The sequence below is a fragment of the Eublepharis macularius genome, chromosome 6, assembly GCF_028583425.1.
Source record: "Eublepharis macularius isolate TG4126 chromosome 6, MPM_Emac_v1.0, whole genome shotgun sequence".
Lineage (NCBI taxonomy): Eukaryota > Metazoa > Chordata > Lepidosauria > Squamata > Eublepharidae > Eublepharis > Eublepharis macularius.
This window is the reverse complement of record NC_072795.1, coordinates 8,703,414-8,716,585: the sequence shown is the minus strand read 5'-3', so window position 1 is coordinate 8,716,585 and position 13,172 is coordinate 8,703,414. Positions and strand designations below refer to the sequence as shown.

At 42.8% G+C, this 13,172-nt stretch overlaps 1 protein-coding gene across 2 annotated transcripts in view; it reads right to left on the bottom strand.

Moving 5' to 3' along the window:
* Positions 1 to 13,172, bottom strand: part of LOC129332787 (cytochrome P450 2J2-like) — a 42,276-nt gene that overhangs the window by 28,644 nt on the left and 460 nt on the right. Inside the window, exons 2-3 of one of the 2 annotated variants that reach the window (XM_054984037.1) lie at positions 7,475 to 7,637; positions 6,222 to 6,371 (exon numbers count right to left, since the gene is read on the bottom strand). In XM_054984037.1, the coding sequence (XP_054840012.1) occupies positions 6,222 to 6,371; positions 7,475 to 7,637 (313 nt within the window). The remainder of the gene's footprint in view (positions 1 to 6,221; positions 6,372 to 7,474; positions 7,638 to 13,172) is intronic. The other variant, XM_054984038.1, reaches the window with a different exon arrangement.

Here is a 13,172-nt window from a genome sequence, read left to right as displayed (position 1 = left end):
CCTCTAAGCTAATGATTGAAATATTAAATAAAGCAGATGGGATATTTGGAGCGGAAGTGGACAAAAATAAGATAAAAAGCAACAACACAGAGCAAATCTCTAAGGAGACAGATCCATTTGAAGGAAAAATAGAATAAGGGGAGACAAATTTACAAAATCTACTGAGTCTACAAAATGGACGCTCGTACCAGTACGTCACCTTTAAGATACAAGGCAGTACAAAGGAAAGAGCAAAACCACGAAGCAGACCTGCAAAGAGAGAATCCAGCATTTTACTACTGAATGGAGAGGCTCCCAAACAGAGAATTAAACAGAGAAGAAATAACATTCTTGTTGACCCCCCCCCCCCCAACTGGATGGATGATAAGAAAATCCACCTTCGCCGGCCCAGATGGAATAAAGACTGGATGTATCATATTACAGGAAGAAGGAGGAAAAAATAGAGAAGGGACAACATTCTTGCTGATCCTCCCCTGAACTGGATGGAAGATAAGAAAACTTACCTTCGGCAGCCCAGATGGAATAAAGATTGGATATACCATTTTACAGGAAGAAAGAAGGAAAAATAGGGACAAATTACAGAATGAGTAACTAACAATCCAGCCCTAACACCTTGCCCCTATGACTTCTTTCTTCCCTTCTTTCTTTTTCTCTCTCTTTATTTTGTGTGTATGTTTGTATAACACCATATATTTTGTATGTGCTTTGAAGGATTAAGAGGGGGGACTGAGCGAGCTAAAGTGTTTTCTTTCTTGCTATTGTTACTGCTCTCTTTTCTGGAGAAATGTGGATTATGATTTAGATTCTTTCTATGTGTCAAATGATATGCAATATAGATCTAATGAAAGCTCTAGAGGCTCTGTATTATGATAGCTTTTGAATGTTTACTGTCGAAGGTGATGTGATGGCTGGGCCCTTGAAGCCTTCTATCTGTTCTTGATTTTAGTCTTTCTTTTTAGAATATAAATGAGTGGTTAAGCTAAGTAACTGACTGCTCTTTATAATTTTAAGATTATGAAAACCCAAGTAATAGGGCAGATGGTCAAGATAAAGCAGATGAAGGACCTAGTTTTCCTTTCTCTTCATTTTTTCTCTTTTTTTAAAAAAAAATGAGAAACTGTCTTCTAGTCTTGTAGTTTATATAGACATTAGGGATGTGTGTTTCGGCATTCAGAATGCCGAAAGAATGCCGAAACAAAAGTGTTTCGGCTTCTTTCAGGGAATGCCGAAACGTTTCGGGGAATCCCGAAACGTTTCGGGTAGCCGAAAGAAAAAAGCCGAAACGTTTCGGGATTCTTTCGTCTTTCATTCGGCTTTTCAATGGGAAAATGCCTCCGTCTTCCCGGACGTCTGGGGGAGGCATCTTCCCACCGAATAAGCCCAAAATTGGTGGGGACCTTCCTCTAACCCTTCTCTAACAACCACCCAAGTTTCAGACAGATTGGACTTTGGGGGGCCATGTTATGGCCCCCCAAAGCAGGTCCCCCCATCCTCCCATAAAGGAGCATCTTCTTCATTATTTCCTATGGGGAAAAAATGAAGAAGCAGGCTTCCTTTGCCAGGGGTGGCATTTTGCATGCAAAATGCCCCCTTACCCTCAGGGGCCCTTCTCCCACCCCTCCTCCCACCCCCCACCAAGGCTCAGCCTGCTCCCACTTGGGGGGGCCATTTCATGGCCTCCCCAAGTAGGTGCTCTAATCTCTACCACTGACAGCTGGGGGAGGCTTGTGTTGCCAGGGGTGGCATTTTGCATGCAAAATTCCCCCCAACCCTCTGGGGCCCTTCTCCCACCCCTCCTCCCACCCCCCACCAAGGCTCAGCCTGCTCCCACTTGGGGGGGCCATTTCATGGCCTCCCCAAGTAGGTCCTCTCAGCCCCTAAATTCCACCCCTTACAGCTCCACACAAACCCAATTCCCCCCAGCTGCCACACACAGACCCAAATCCCCACATTAGCCCCTCACAGACCCAAATCCACCCCCACCTGCCCCACACCCATAACCCCAGGAACAGGCTGGCAAAGGCCAGCCCTCTCCCTTTGTTCCCTATGCTGGGAACTTCTAAACTCTCTTTCCCTGGGCAATTCTGCACAGCCCAGGGGTGCCACAATGGTGGGCACACTTCTGAGTGCCAGCTGGTCCCTGTGAAAGAGCACCTGAACCACAGACACCCTCCCTCAAATTCCCCCACCACCTACAGAGATGGCTGGCCAGCCAGCCCCATTGTTCCCTATGATGGGAACCAACTGCACAACAAAGAATAAAACAAGAACAACACAAAATAAAGTTTTTTAAAAATTATTTTCTCCCTTCCAAAGTACAAGTAGGCAAAGCATTATGACACATAACACCAGCAGTCCCCCACACAGAAAAATAACACAACTCACTTAACATCAGAGAATCACAAAGCATGATTCCTGTCAAAAACACTTTATTTCTTGAACAGCTTTAGGCTACACAGCAGGGGGGGAACACCAAAGGGCATGGCAGCAGTATCTTACACAAAAATAACACAACTCACTTAACATCAGAGAATCACAAAAGCACAATTCCTGTCAAAAACACTTTATTTCTTGAACAGCTTTAGGCTACACAGCAGGGGGGGAACACCAAAGGGCATGGAAGCAGTATCTTACACAAAAATAACACAACTCACTTAACATCAGAGAATCACAAAAACACAATTCCTGGCAAAAACACTTTATTTCTTGAACAGCTTTAGGCTACACAGCAGGGGGGGAACACCAAAGGGCATGGAAGCAGTATCTTACACAAAAATAACACAACTCACTTAACATCAGAGAATCACAAAAACACAATTCCTGGCAAAAACACTTTATTTCTTGAACAGCTTTAGGTTACACAGTAGGAGGGCACAAAAGGGCATGATAGCAATGTACTACAAAAAATAATACAACCCACTTCACCGTTTTTGACAGCAATTGTGTTTGTGTGATTCTCTGATGTGAAGTGAGTTGTGTTATTTTTGTGTAGTACACTGCTTTCCTGCTCTGTGGTGCCTTCCTACTGTGTAACCTAAAGCAGTTACAGAAATAAAGTGCTTTTGACAGCAATTTTTTGGGGTGATTCTTTAATGTGAAGTGAGTTGTGTTATTTTTGTGTAAGATACTGCTTCCATGCCCTTTGGTGTCCCCCCCCTGCTGTGTAGCCTAAAGCTGTTCAAGAAATAAAGTGTTTTTGACAGGAATTGTGCTTTTGTGATTCTCTGATGTTAAGTGAGTTGTGTTATTTTTGTGTAAGATACTGCTGCCAAGCCCTTTGGTGTTCCCCCCTGCTGTGTAACCTAAAGCTGTTCAAGAAATAAAGTGTTTTTGACAGGAATCGTGCTTTGTGATTCTCTGATGTTAAGTGAGTTGTGTTATTTTTCTGTGTGGGGGACTGCTGGTGTAATGTGTCATAATGCTTTGCCTACTTGTACTTTGGAAGGGAGAAAATAATTTTTTAAAAACTTTATTTTGTGTTGTTCTTGTTTTATTCTTTGTTGTGCAGTTGGTTCCCATCATAGGGAACAATGGGGCTGGCTGGCCAGCTATCTCTGTAGGTGGTGGGGGAATTTGAGGGAGGGTGTCTGTGGTTCAGGTGCTCTTTCACAGGGACCAGCTGGCACTCAGAAGTGTGCCCACCATTGTGGCACCCCTGGGCTGTGCAGAATTGCCCAGGGAAAGAGAGTTTAGAAGTTCCCAGCATAGGGAACAAAGGGAGAGGGCTGGCCTTTGCCAGCCTGTTCCTGGGGTTATGGGTGTGGGGCAGGTGGGGGTGGATTTGGGTCTGTGAGGGGCTAATGTGGGGATTTGGGTCTGTGTGCGGCAGCTGGGGGGGAATTGGGTTTGTGTGGGGCTGTAAGGGGTGGACTTTAGGGGCTGAGAGGACCTACTTGGGGAGGCCATGAAATGGCCCCCCCAAGTGGGAGCAGTCTGAGCCTTGGTGTGGGGTGGGAGGAAGGGTGGGAGAAGGGCCCCAGAGGGCTGGGGGGCATTTTGCATGCAAAATGCCACCCCTGGCAACACAAGCCTCCCCCAGCTGTCAGTGGTAGAGATTAGAGCACCTACTTGGGGAGGCCATGAAATGGCCCCCCCAAGTGGGAGCAGGCTGAGCCTTGGTGGGGGGTGGGAGGAGGGGTGGGAGAAGGGCCCCAGAGGGTTGGGGGGCATTTTGCATGCAAAATGCCACCCCTGGCAACACAAGCCTCCCCCAGCTGTCAGTGGTAGAGATTAGAGCACCTACTTGGGGAGGCCATGAAATGGCCCCCCCAAGTGGGAGCAGGCTGAGCCTTGGTGGGGGGTGGGAGGAGGGGTGGGAGAAGGGCCCCTGAGGGTAAGGGGGCATTTTGCATGCAAAATGCCACCCCTGGCAAAGGAAGCCTGCTTCTTCATTTTTTCCCCATAGGAAATAATGAAGAAGATGCTCCTTTATGGGAGGATGGGGGGACCTGCTTTGGGGGGCCATAACATGGCCCCCCAAAGTCCAATCTGTCTGAAACTTGGGTGGTTGTTAGAGAAGGGTTAGAGGAAGGTCCCCACCAATTTTGGGCTTATTCGGTGGGAAAATGCCTCCTCCAGGCGTCCTGGAAGACGGAGGCATTTTCCCATAGAAAAAAGCCGAAAGAATGCCGAAATAATGCCGAAAGAATCCCGAATCCCGAATCCCGAAAGAGATTCTTGTTTCGGCTTTCAGCTTTAACGATAGAGAATTTTCTTTCGGCTTTCTACTTTCGGCTATAGCCGAAAATTTTTGGCTTGCACACCCCTAATAGACATTCCAGCCTTATCAATATGAAAACACAAGCAAACAGCTCTGGTTGGACTTTTCTTTTCTTGAATTAAATACTGATATGGCCTTTCCACCTTTACTATTATGAAAATCTAAGAAGATAAGATTGGAAGGTTTGGCCAGAACAGAGGCAAGAAAGAGGAAAACTAACATAAAAAGGCTTCCTTCTTATATAGGTTATACCATTCCTTGATTGTTATTTTATGTCCTATTATTCTTACTCTTTGCTCTTAGAATGACTCATCTATAATATATACAACTTACCTCTCTTTTCTTTTTTAAAAAATGTAAAATTGTGTTTTAGCTTTGTAGCTTATGTAGACACTCCACTCTTATTAATATGAAAATCCAATTACATAGCTTTGGTTGGACTGCTCCTCTTTTGAATCAAATACTGACCTGGCCCCCATACCTCTACTATAATGAAAACTTAAGTACATACGTTTGGAAAGTGTGGCCAGAACAGAGACAAGAAAGAGGAAAATTAGCACAAAAATACTTCCTGCTTATATAGATATAGAGTGGAACTACAAGTGGCAAAAGGCACAGGTTAGACACTTGTCAGCTTCCCTCAAGTTTTGATGGGAAATGTAGGCAGCTTGGCGGAATGTTGGACAAGTGACAGATGAAAAGTCCATTGGACAGCAGTCAGAGAGCCAAGCTGCAAGACTAGGATGCCTACATTTCCCATCAAAACTTGAGGGAAGCTGAAAAGTGTCCAACCTGTGCCTTTTGTCACTTGTAGTTCCGCTCATAGACCATTGTTTGTTTGTTTGTTTGTTTGTTTGTTTGTTTGTTTGTTTGTTTGTTTGTTTGTTTGTTTGTTTGTTTGATTGATTGATTGATTGATTGATTGATTGATTGATTGATTGATTGATTGATTGATTGATTGATTGATTGATTGATTGATTGATTGATTGATTGATTGATTGATTGATTGATTGATATATACTGTTCTGCTATTTTTACTTTCTGCTCTTAGAATGACTCATCTATAATATATATAAAGGAAACGAATGTTAGAAATGATATAAGAAATAGGATAAGTGGATTAAAAAGCATAATAAATAATGCCTATAGAAACAAAGGGAAACTTGAAGGTATATGGGACGTTAACTACATATTTAATGGCTTTCTGTATTTGGACTGATGTATATCTGTCTTGTGGTGAACCTGCTAAAGACTGGTTTCTTGTTGTAACCCCTTCCCTATCCTATAAAACTCAATAAAATTGATATATACAAAAATAGAGAGAAAGAGAATCCACAGACAGACTTCTGCACACTGGGACAAATCTCAGGGTAATCTCCTAGTAGGTAGGTAAAGGTAAAATCTCCTAGTAATGCATACCCTTTTCACGTGCAAGAGAACGAGAAGCCACAAAGTTTTGCATATTGGGACAAATGTTAGAGTAACTCCTTGTAAGGCATACCCTTGGCACGTGCAAAAATCTCAACAAGCTGATGGGCCTCCTCTTCTATTTTGTGCTCTATGCCTTTCTTCCCCAGTCCCAGCTTCCGCAGAGTAACCAGCCCAAACTTCCTCTGTTGTTTCCAGGTGTGACCGTTTGAAAGTCCAATACCTGAAGATACCAGTGAAAAAGTATAACAACAATTTATGTAAAAAATATTTCAGGTTATTAGCCTAGAAAGTGCAAAATGCAATGCCTTTGCACTCCTGAACATTCCAGAATTACTGATCCTTTAAGAACTGATCCAGAATTACTGAATTACTGATCCGAAACATTGATTTGGAATTGTTCACAGTCTTGTAGTGTTACATCTCTGAGACATGCCCTCTCTGTATGCTTACGAACATTCAAGGGCCCCATTTACTTCCAGTTCTGACTACTAAGAGATTTAGTGCTTGTTCATAAAATAGTTCTAAAAAGTCCCTGTTCTTTTTCATAGTCATATTGCTTAAAAGATACATAAGAGACCATTACAGACATACCTATGATCAGAAGCCATATTATGGCATCTCCATATATTACAATTTCTGCAAGTAAATGTATAATTCATAGATATCTCCTCTAAATGCTGAATACATGTGTACACAACATGAGTAAGATTTGAACAGTTTTCATGGAGAAACAATGTACTAAGTGAATGGGCTTTGGAGACAACATAGTCTAATTCTATCTATGAGAAAAAGAGAGATAACCCATACCTAAAAACATATATAGTGATCCATGCCTTCAAGCTAGAGCACTGTAACATAGTCTCCATGTCTCTGGTGCCTTCTTTTAGCATCATCAAATGCCTTCTCCACTAATTTAACTCTTTCCAACTGACTCCAACTGCCACTGGCCCAGCATTCTGCCTCCTCTCATTGGCTGTTTCTTAGGAGAGGCACAATAGGAATCTAAAGCGGCCTGCACCATCATTTCTCCCTTCCTCTATTTTAGCCTCATAGAGCCAAGCTACAAGTGACGAATGTGATGAAGTGGAGCGCAAGTGGAGCGCAACTGAACAGGGAGTTATACATGTGAGTCTGTTCACTTGCCGTTCAAGTCCCTTGGCCCACAACAAGAACTCCGTGAGTAGGATTACCAGGTGCCCGCTGGTGGGCTCCCATTGGAGAGAAAATGGAGGAAGTGAGAACAATGGTATTTTGTGTGATATTCTTTGAAGAATTGGCTGGAAAGAAAACAGAGGAAACCTTTTCCTCTTCACAAGAACTTACCCATTTCTTTTCCTAAATATTTATTAAAAGGAGTCATTGGTCGATCATCAAAATATTCTGAATGTTTGACCATACTTTCTTTCACTGCTTCAAATCCAGAAAATACCACCACAGTCATAGGCCCTGCCCAAATGGTGTAAATGTTTCCGTGCTCCTTTGCCAGCTGCCGTTTGGACCAAAAGAGAGAAGAGAAGCATTATCTTCAAGCAGACAAAATGATTCCAAATAGATATGTTAACCTCATTCTTCCTCAGCTCCTCGGCTGCCTTTTGAAGCTCTTCTCTCTGCCTATTCTCCCTCCTAGTTGTCTTCTCTTCCTTCACATCTCCCTCCACCCCTTGCTTCTGGGACACTTTCTTTCAAGCTACCTGTTGCATCCCCTGTGATACACAGTACAGCCACTTTAAATGTAGGAATTCATTCAGTATAATTATTTACTTGAATATTTACATAACTGATACCCCAGCCAATCTTAGCTATAATAATAAATGATTAAGTGTATGCAGATGGCCCTAACACAAGCAGTGATTTCTTATGTGTTTGCAATACAATTGCTCACAATTGCTTAGTAACTTTTGAGTAGTTGTGTTTAGTTACATTGAGTACTGAAGGCAAGATAATGGTACAGGTTAGCATTGTGTGTTTGCCAGATTCAGGCAGAAAGGAATTCTTGAAAAGTAACATATTCAGACAATGGCTTATTGGCTCTGGGGGAAATCGTGTAGTCTCTGCTACCTCTCCACAGCAGACAGCAGAGGAAATACCTGGTTTGAAATTGACTAATGTTACATTGGAAATATAGAATATGTGTATTATCTTTGAAAAAGGAACGCCAAAACAGGATTAATTGGAGCTAGCAATCCTGTCAGGTTGGGCTACCCCGGAACATGTTCTACTGAAGTGAAGACCAAAGGATTATTGCATTGAAGAATCTTCATCTGTAGAAATCTTTGGAGACAACAATACTACCTCATATGATTCCATTCTTGGAGCATGTAAGTACTTTGAAGGAGTTTGTATACAACACTTTGGACTTTGAGGGGAACTCGCTTTCTTGTGCAAATTATGAACTTTTCTGCACTATTCTATTTATGAATTTCTTGACTTTAGCATTTTAAAAATTGATTGAAATGTGATCACTGTTTGTGAATATTGTTGTCAGGATTGTGAGAGGTTGCGTCGTTGATTAGAAGAATATCTGATAAGGATGTGATAAATGATACAAACAATTGATATTGAATAATATTTATGCAGAAAAGCATTTTCTGTGGAGTATTACTCAGGGTGTGGTTCTACTGGCTGCTGGTTACTTTCAGCCCCTGAGAGCCTCTCTGTTTTGCAAGGAGGGTAGGGGGGCCTGGCAACCTTAGCTGCAAGCCACATATTCTTCTATGCTGCGTGCCTATGTTTGTTAATGCATTTCTTTTTCATTTGTATTTCCTAGTTTATTTACCTTATATACTGAAATTTGTATGGTTATGTTGTACCTGAAACAGCTAACCCTCTGTGCCCTTCCCAATTACACAGAAAGGGCGGGAATGAAGGGAGTACTTTTTAGAACTTTAATTGCAATTATATGAAAGAAAACAAAATGCCGAAAATGGTTCCCTCTGGCTCCTCCCTTGAGCAGCAGAATTTTTATAGCAATCATAATTTCACAATATGTGTGTACCTAATTACAATACGATTGGTTCACAGTTTGTCGCAGTTAGAAATTTCAGTATGCATGTCACCTTTTTTAGTGCAAAGTCAACTCACGTTACATTTGTGTATGTGTGATCCTACAGAAATCCCATTGTTCCAAATATTTCTGTTAACCAGAGAAAGCCTTGTAGTTCCTTGCTGTTTAGGAAGATTTTGGGGGTCCCTTTTGAAAATAGTGCACAAATACGCATCCAAACAGGTTCACTGAGAAATTTATGGGAACCCTATTTTGAATCAGCTGATGTTTCCAAGAGACCTTCAAAGACTTTCCCACATAGACCACAACTGTTAACATGCAGCCTAGATCCCAGCACAGGAAACCCTAGAAAGTGCTGCACATTTATTTCTTAATTTGGTCTCTCCCAAGGTTTGGAATAAAATGTGTAGCAAATTAATGAAGGGATTCCAGAGGACAACACACAATCTGAGGAAGCAGCCCATTGCACAAAATGCTCCACCTAGAGGTAATCATATCAGTCTCCCCCATGTTCAAAACTATAGCAATGCCTCAATTATTAGACCTAATAATGGCTTGATACAAGGAAGGATCCATCAAGCAATCGCCCTTATCATAAACCCATCAGCATCCCTCGATACAGACTCAGTTTTTTGTCACTTCTGCAGCATTTGGCTCCAGCGGTCATCATTTTATTGACTCTGACAAAACTTTCCTATCCAGCTGTTAGAACTCAAACCTGCTAATCAAATTCAAACTTCTCATCCTTTATGCAGTCCCTGCCCAGGAGCATCCACATCCCTGAGCTCTCAGGACTTACTGGCCGTTTCCACACACGTTGAATAATGCACTTTCAATGCACTTTAGTTATCCTTTAGAAGTGGATTTTGTTTCACACACGAAAACCCAGTTCCAAATGTTCACTAAAGAGCATTGAAAGTGCATTATCCAACATGTGTGGAAGCAGCCGCTATCTACAGGAAAAGCCACAGAAACCCTGGTACTTCACCGTAGTTTTCCACCAGACTTTCCTACAACTTCCCTGGTGACTGTCCAAAGAACCCTCAGAGATTTTGAGTGAGCCTCAGTCTCAGCCCTGTTTTTTCTTTTCATTCGGCACCAAACCACCACTTGGGATTGGCTCAATCAGCACACTTGTATTGCTGTGCCTTCTACACCCTTCTTTGGACACTCCAGCCCTTTTCAGGACAAGCTTCAACGTCTCTCCCTTCCAGAGCCAAACTGCATGAGGCAAATGGCACGTGATCGAGCGAGTGTCCAAAATCCCACCTTCATGTGTCCAGCATTCCAGGCATGACCACGTGTCCTGGACTGGGCACACGTCCACAGATCCCGGCTCGATGTATAGCTGCAACGGCGCGTGTGCAGGTTCACCATCAGCAAGTTGGCTTTGTAGAGAGGCCACTTGCTTTCTGCTTCTTCTTTTCACTTTCCAATTTCTCTACATAGTTATCCACAGTTGCAGTTAGAGGGCACTCAAGCATATGCGATGGTTTGTCATGGGCTGGGATCAGTGGCCCACCAATCCAATCTTAGCCGTCTGCCCATTGGCTGTTATTCCTGGATATCACTTTTCGCCAGCCTAACTGTTCAGCAATTTGGCCATGATGCTATATGACCGTTGCAGTCTGACTCCTCAAGACATCATGAAACAGCATCTTCCATCTGGAAATTTCCCAGGTAAGCCATCAACAGTTTCATTTTTATGTGTTCGGCATAGTGTTGGTTGGGCTGTGCATCTGCATTTGAAACCAGAGCTGCTTTTGCAGCATCATTGGGGATTTATATAAAGAGGGTCATTGAAGGAGAGGATTTTTCTGCGAGTGCTGCGTTTCAAGGATCCATCAGTTGCCCTTTCCCCACCACCCCAGGCCAAGTCTCCCTTTAGTTCATCAGAATGAGTGTTAAGGTCTGGTGTCTGTGTCTGCTCCCTCCCGGCTCCTCCCACGTAGACCAAAGAATATTTAAGGGCCAAGCTACAAGTGACGAATGACACTTGAACAGCAAGTGTATTTCTCCCTGTTCACTTGCCCTCCACTCAATCCACTTGCCGTTCAAGTGTCATTCGTCATGTGTAGCTTGGCCCTAAGTTACAATTGCCTTGGGAGTTCATGCCTGAAGGTTTGTGCAGTTTCACATATGGTCACAGGAAGGACAGGACTTGTGGTATTGTGCCTTGCACAGGACTGTGCAAGGCACCAGGATTTGTGCTATACTGCTCTTTCAATATGTAAGATTTGACCTGTGATAGGCCGTATTTCTTGCCCGCCAATTTACTTTAAAAGACATTGGTTGAACTTCTTGGTTACCAAATTTGAAAACCTGTAAATAGCAAGCGTGCCTCCAAATTCCCTTTGCCTGAGGAGATCAAGCACTTCAAAGACTCTCCACCATGGCCCCTCAGAGAGCAGTTATGCTACTGACAGGGCAACTGGTGGTTGATCTGATCCTGAGCTCTATGGTTCTCTGTCAGCCATACCTTTGGTACATCATCAGAAAGAGAAGGACTTCTGCCCAAATTGTCCACTCTTCCTGACCGAGAACTGCTGCCATCATGTTCCTGCTCAAAAACCAGTTTGCATTTATTTAGTGGATTTGCACAATTGCGCTCTCACTATGAGAAAATGAAAAAAAAAAACCTGGCTGGGGGCATTCCATTATTCGGAAAGTAAAACTTTAACAGTAGACATTTAATTTCAATGTTCGTCAATTGTCGGCTGTGTTTGTTATTGATTCCTATTAAACAAGATGTCACAAATAGAGCAATAAAGGTGTCCATTTAAAAAAAAAATTGGCATCACTGTTGCCAGGAACCTGGAAAGGCTTCTGCAATTCCTGGTCTTGGGTGGGAAAATCTCTTCCTAGGGTACAGAAGCTGAAAAAGGAGGAGGGGTTGAGTTGGCAGTCTCTGGAAAAGTGTTTCCGATTGTTTTCATGCAGGTGAAAAAACAGCTAGAGAAGCATTACAAAGCATAATAAACAGGAAATCTGTGTGATCAAAGAAAATGCAACGATTACGGGAGGATGACGGGTTTTCATGGGTGGATTAAGAGGATGTGTGTACAGCTGTGATACTATGTGAAACTACGGTGCTACAATATAATGGTGCTATATAAATGGGATGTTGTTAAAGTTGTTGTGTCAGTCCTAGGCAGCCAGATCCCCAAGTCCCTCACAGCAAGCACTCGGTTGCATTGGTTGAAGTAACTTTCATTGGAGAGCCATCCAGTCCTAGGTGTTCACTCAAAGGTAGTAACTAGCATAAGTGATTATTCAAAATGGAATCAAGCTAGTTACAGGGAGACTTCCCGCCCTTTGGGTGTGTTGATATTCTGGTGCGAAACCCACAAGTTGTTACATGGGAACTGATTGTTTTAGTTAGACATAGCACACAGTGAAATTAGCACAGCTTTGAGAAAAGATACAATGCTTGTTATTCACAGCCCGTGTCCAAGGACACTTGCTCCAGAAATGAAAGTAAATACTTTTGCTAGATAACAACCTCACTAGTAGACAACCCCCTTTAGCTCAGTACATTTCATGTTAGCAGTTTAGTACAGATGTAAAACATAGTAATGGCAGGATGCAGGCTGGCATACATGACGTTGTTAAAATAAGGACAAGTGAAAACGGCCAATAACTTGCTGCTTCCTCTGCAGATGTTTCTGTTACAGACCTGCCCAAAGATTCTATTTGACATCAATTATCTTTATGAAAGATTGTGCCATTTATTTACGTACCAAAGCTGGTGCTGCATTTGTAAGAGCAGTTCCTCCACCCCTGGTTTTCTTGCGCCCACTATTAAGTTTGTCTCATTCACAGCCACCAATATGATGGATGGCAGAAACCCCATAGAAGGAGACTAGGTTGCTTACTTGTGATTTATTTTTAGAGGTTACCTGTACACAGCCCATTCCCCCTCCCTTATGCAGGTGTAAGTCCTCTGATTTGGGCATTATATGCTGGTATTGAAGAAATGGAAGGAAGGCAGTCTCCCTTCCTGTGGCAGATGCAGAA